This window comes from Salmo trutta, chromosome 6 (genome assembly GCF_901001165.1).
Source record: "Salmo trutta chromosome 6, fSalTru1.1, whole genome shotgun sequence".
NCBI classification, from domain to species: domain Eukaryota; kingdom Metazoa; phylum Chordata; class Actinopteri; order Salmoniformes; family Salmonidae; genus Salmo; species Salmo trutta.
In genome coordinates this window covers 23,132,848-23,138,847 of record NC_042962.1, presented here as the reverse complement: position 1 = coordinate 23,138,847, position 6,000 = coordinate 23,132,848, and the positions used below count along the sequence as shown (strand labels likewise).

General features: G+C 43.3%; 1 protein-coding gene across 1 annotated transcript in view; it reads left to right on the top strand.

Annotated features, from left to right (window-relative positions):
- Nucleotides 1-3,140: 3,140 nt before the first annotated feature.
- LOC115195681 (solute carrier organic anion transporter family member 5A1-like) overlaps nt 3,141-6,000 on the top strand; it is a 95,896-nt gene continuing 93,036 nt past the window's right edge. Inside the window, exons 1-2 of the mRNA XM_029755803.1 lie at nt 3,141-3,242; nt 3,772-5,458. Coding sequence (XP_029611663.1) covers nt 4,456-5,458 — 1,003 coding nt within the window. The 5' untranslated portion in view covers nt 3,141-3,242; nt 3,772-4,455. The remainder of the gene's footprint in view (nt 3,243-3,771; nt 5,459-6,000) is intronic.

Here is a 6,000-nt window from a genome sequence, read left to right as displayed (position 1 = left end):
TATGACCCTAAGCATGATTGTATGTTAATTGCTTAATTAACTCAGGAACCATGTTTAGAAGCACCTGCTTTCAATATACTTTGTATCCCTCATTTCCTCGTGTTGCAATTATTTTGGCAGTTATCTGTATCTTAGCTGTCATTCCTGCTGGCAAGGTTGGTAGACTTTAGAAAAGCATGCAAGCAAGCAATAACTAAGTGTACTGAATAAGACTCACATTCCTTTAAATTTCTTACCTAGATTTTAGTAGAGATGCAGAAGAGCATATTTAGTTTCTTTAAAAAAAGAACCACCAGCCAGGAGGATAAAGACAGCTCAAGAGGTCAAAATCAAATCAAATGTTATTTGTAACATGCGCCGAATACAACAAGTGTAGACCTTACATTGAAATGCTTACCTACAATCCCTTAACCAACAATGCAGTTTTAAGAAAATATATTTAAAAAAAGTAAGCAATAAGAACAACAAATAATTAAAGAACAATAGCGGGGTTATATACAGGGGGTACCGGTACAGAGTCAATGTGCCAGGGCACCAGTGTCGAGGTAATTGAGGTAATATGTACAGTTGAAGTCGGAAGTTTACATACACCTTAGCCAAATACATTTAAATTCAGTTTTTCACAATTCCTGACATTTAATCCAAGTAAAATCCCCTGTTTTAGGTCAGTTAGGATCACCACTTAATTTTAAGAATGTGAAATGTCAGAATAATAGTAGAGAGAATGATTTCTTTCAGCTTTTATTTCTTTCATCACATTCCCAGTGGGTCAGAAGTTCACATACACTCTATTAGTATTTGGTAGCATTGCCTTTAAATTGTTTAACTTGGGTCAAACATTCCGAGTAGCCTTCCACAAGCTTCCCACAATAAATTGGGTGAATTTTGGCCCTTTCCTCCTGACAGAGCTGGTGTAACTGAGTCAGGTTTGTAGGCCTTGCTCGCACACACTTTTTCAGTTCTGCCCACACATTTTCTATAGGATTGAGGTCAGGGCTTTGTGATGGCCACTCCAATACCATGACTTTGTTGTCCTTAAGCCATTTTACCACAACTTTGGAAGTATGCTTGGGGTCATTGTCCATTTGGAAGACCCATTTGCGACCAAGCTTTAACTTCCTGACTGATGTCTTGAGATGTTGCTTCAATATATCCACATAATTTCCCTTCGTTAATGCCATCTATTTTGTGAAGTGCACCAGTCCCTCCTGCAGCAAAGCACCCCCACAACATGATGCTGCCACCCCCGTGTTTCACGGTTGGGATGGTGTTCTTCGGCTTGCAAGCATCCCCCTTTTTCCTCTAAACATAATTATGGCCAAACAGTTCTATTTTTGTTTCATAAGACCGGAGGACATTTCTCCAAAAAGTACGATCTTTGTCCCCATGTGCAGTTGCAAACCGTAGTCTGGCTTTTTATGGCGGTTTTGCAGCAGTGGCTTCTTCCTTGCTGAGCGGCCTTTCAGGTTATGTCGATATAGGACTTCTTTTACTGTGGATATAGATACTTTTGTACCTGTTTCCTCCAGCATCTTCACAAGGTCCTTTGCTGTTGTTCTGGGATTGATTCGCACCAAAGTACGTTCATCTCTAGGAGACAAAACGCGTCTCCTTCCTGAGCGGTATGACGGCTGCATGGTTCCATGGTGTTTATACTTGCGTACTATTGTTTATACAGGTTGGCGTTTGGAAATTGCTCCCAAGGATGAACCAGACTTGTGGAGGTCTAATAAAACAATTCTGAGGTCTTGGATGATTTCTTTTGATTTTCCCATGATGTCAAGCAGAGGCACTGAGTTTGAAGGTAGGCCTTGAAATACATCCACAGCTACACCTCCAATTGACTCAAATGATGTCAATTAGCCTATCAGTAGCTTTTAAAAGCCATGACATCATTTTCCGGAAATTTCCAAGCTGTTTAAAGGCACAGTCAACTTAGTGTATGTAAACTTCTGACCCACTGGAATTGTGATACAGTGAATTATAAGTTAAATAATCTGTCTGTAAACAATTGTTGGAAAAATGACTTGTGTCATGCACAAAGTAGATGTCCTAACCGACTTGCCAAAACTATAGTTTGTTAATAAGACATTTGTGGAGTGGTTGAAAAATGAGTTTTAATGACTCCAACCTAAGTGTATGTAAACTTCCAACTTCAACTGTAGGTAGAGGTATTAAAGTGACTATGCATAGATAATAACAGAGATGCTTGGATATGCAAGCCCCTTTCCGGACCACCCCCCCAGCCATCCTCACGCACTTTGTGCCCCCTCAGATGTTTGGGGTGCATGACACCCCTGTTTATAGTAGGTGTACTGTAATATGACAGAGCATTTTACTTGCCACTGAGCTGCCTTTAAGATACTGTCAAATTCATGGCAACCCCTTTACAGGGTTTTTAACAGAGGACTCCTGCTCTAGGGTATTTGAAGGTGGGGGCTAATAGCTTTATTAATGCTTTATTTACAGTTTATTCACATAGCTCCAATGTGTTTACCTATGTATGCTAATTAATAACAAAGCCAATAAGTTATTGAATAAAACATAGGCTACTTAAATACGTTTTCCCTTATAGAGAACATTATGCTAGAAAAAGCATCCTTGATTTATATGGAGAAAACTACAGCAGCAAAAAGCAAACGCAAAGCTTTAAAATTAATTCGCATACATTGAGTTTACAAGCTGCATGGCGTTTGAATTGAAAGTATTCCTTACTTTCAATTCAAATGCCATGCAGCTTCTGGATAAGTGGCTGCAGTAGGGTGTTCTTTCAAGAATAGAGGCGATTGTGCAAATAGCCAATTCATTCCCGCAGTCAATCCCCGGTGGGGTCAACAAGGGTCCCAGCTGTCGATCGTAACGCTGTGTTCTGAATGAGCTGAGCGGCTGACCAATCATTTTGGAACTTTGTGTCTCACAATCCACACAATCGATTACATTTATAGCGAAACATACATCATCTTTTCTGACGCTCCGTGTCTCGTTTTCACGACAATCAGTGTAGGCTCGAGCAGACAATCACCACGTGTTTCTCATGTTTGGACAGAACGTAAGGGAAATTAAGGGAGAGCATGGCGACGGAAGGACTACAAATCCCGGTCGCTTCCGTGAAAAATAATTCGCCCCTTGACATTAGCCTATTCCCCAACACCATCCGAAATCTCATTCACTGAGTGGCAGCGTCGGAGACAACAGCCTACTTCCGTCTCTCGGTCCTGCGCGAGGAATCGAGACTCGATACGGTAAACGATGGCATCTTACGGTCGCTTTTCTCAATAGATTGTCTGGAAGTTTGGTGTCAACATAATAGTTAGGTTCAAGAACGGTTACAGTTGTATGTCGGAATAGTTACTTGAAATCATGTAGCCTATATTTTCTGAATGGGTAACGTCAACCAGTGGTGTTTTTCATTGTTCTCTGAATTCGTCGCTTGACAGAACGGGAGATTTGCTATGGCAGGTTGTACTTTCGGCGTCATTATGTTGATTTGTTTTGTAAGAAATGACTGTTTCTTGTTGACCGTTATTCATCGAATATGTAACCTATATCGTATGACTTGTTTTTAAAATGACACAATGTTGCCAGTAGGATATAGGAAAGACGAACCACGATGGAGATGTAACAAATGTAACAACATTGTATACATGTAGAGTAGCGTATTTGTCAATCAAATATATTTATAAAGCCCTTCTTACATCAGCTTATGTCACACAAAGTGCTGTCAGGTGAATGCTTTTGTGGTAAATTGTCTCCGCTGTCATTTCTCTGTAGGATTCTGCTCAGCTGTTTGAGAGAGAGAGAAACGAGCTTCCCTACGAGGACATAATGCAGTGACAACTAAACAAAGAGCTATCAAATCACCACTGACCAGAAAAACAAGACTGAAAAAAAAACTATACAAAGGACCTATTATCGTCTCCAAATCCAAACATCTCAGATAGCTTACATAGTTCCCTTAGTGTTTTGCTTGCGTGTTGCCTGTCAACAGAATTACTTCATAGAAATAACGGTCGGTCTGGCTCGCTGGAATCACACAGTTGAAAAACGTTATGTTTTTCTATCCAACCCAGATAGCGCTGTCTGTATTGGTTAGTTGTTTGTGAGATTTTTATTTATTTATTTTAGCCCAAATGAGGAGCATACATAGTATGTTTGTGATAAAAGCAAAGCAGCAATGCAGCTGAATCATGTCCATAGCTAGAGAGTCCCACCAGCACCAACACACATCTCCATATCTACTGTCAGGGCAGTGTACTTTCTACTGCTGTCTGCCCAGAAGTAGTAGTAGTCACACTAGTACTGTGTGCTAATGTGGCTCTAGCTATCCACTCTGAGACACTGGCCCCCAGAAAGAGTAGTTGCTGCCCGAGCAACAGCTAATGGGGATCCAAATAAGCTAAACTGAGATACAGTGATACTCAAGCCTTAGTTATCTTCAGTAGCCCAAGAAACACAATGATGTCATCAGACAACGACGAGACGGGCTCCGACCTATCAGATTCCCTGGAGGTCTGTGAGGTCCTACAGTTCCAGAACCAGTATCAGTACATGACCCATGATACAGGGAGCTGCTTCAAGTCCAAGAGTCTCCCCATCCTGAATGGGCCCTGTCTGTCAGGCTGTGATGAGCCTCTGCTGGGGGAACCACGTCTGGTCCATACAACCCAAACCTCCATGGCCACAGCAGCCACCGACCACCACAGCAGCCAGCTCCATCCCCAAACCCCTACTGACCCTGACTCTAGCCAGGCAGAGTCTCCCTCCTCTCTGACAGACTTCAAGCTCCAGTCCCCCTCGGCCTCCAGCCTGGTGGGGCTGAGAAGCTCCATGGCCACTGGGGCCAGGGATAAGAAACTAGGCTTCTCTTTAACCCGCTTCCTCCGTATACCCGCCAGGAAGTATGTGCGAGCCATCCTGGCCGACTCGCGCTGCTTCCTGTTCTGCATGTGCTACCTGACGTTCATCCAGTCTCTGATGGTATCGGGCTACCTGAGTAGCGTCATCACCACCATCGAGAAGCGTTACAGCCTCCGCAGCTCCGAGTCCGGCCTTCTTGTCAGCTGCTTTGACATCGGCTCTCTCTTCGTCGTCGTCTTCATCTCCTACTTTGGGGGCAGGGGTCAGAGGCCGCGTTGGCTGGCGGTAGGAGGGGTGTTCATAGCCGTAGGGGCGGCTCTCTTCTCCTTGCCACACTTCATCTCACCACCCTACCAGATCCAGGAGCTCAACTCGTCCACGGGCCACGAGGGTCTGTGCCAGAGCGGGAACGGCAGCGGGCGGGATGCCTTGGATGTGGCGTCGTGCCCCCGAGACCAGGAGGGTAACGAACACAACCTGTACGTGGCGCTATTTATCTGTGCACAGATCCTGGTGGGTATGGGGTCGACGCCCATCTATACCCTGGGACCCACCTACCTGGACGACAACGTCAAGAAGGAGAATGCCTCCCTCTACCTCGGTAAGGCGCCTTTGATTAATCGTTATATATCTGTTATAACAATCTCATTTCTACCAAGCTGAGCTCAGAAAGGTTTTACTGGCCCCCTTTGTTGAGTAAACTGGGCTACTGACTGTTTCAGGTGTTACCAAATGTTTGTAGCTTGTGCATACAATATATATATCCCTGGAAAGTGGAATTCGTGGATCATGAGGTTCACGTCAAGTTCTCATAGTGCTGTCATATGTTCTCAAGAGTTGGGGTCAATTCCAATTTAATTAGAAATTCTTGAATTCACTCATGAAGTGGAGAATTTATGTTTACATTGACATTTGAGTCATTTAGCAGACACTCTTATCCAGAGTGACTTAGTTAGTGCATTCATCTTAAGAATGCTAGGTTGGGAGAACCATATCACAGTTATAATAAGTACATTTTTCCTCAATAAAGTAGCTATCAGCAAAGTTAGAGCTAGTAAGGTGGGAAAAAAAGTAAAGTGCAAGTGTTAGTTCACAAAATACTTTTTGGGGTCGGAGTTGAGGGGGTGCAGTGGAATTATTTAA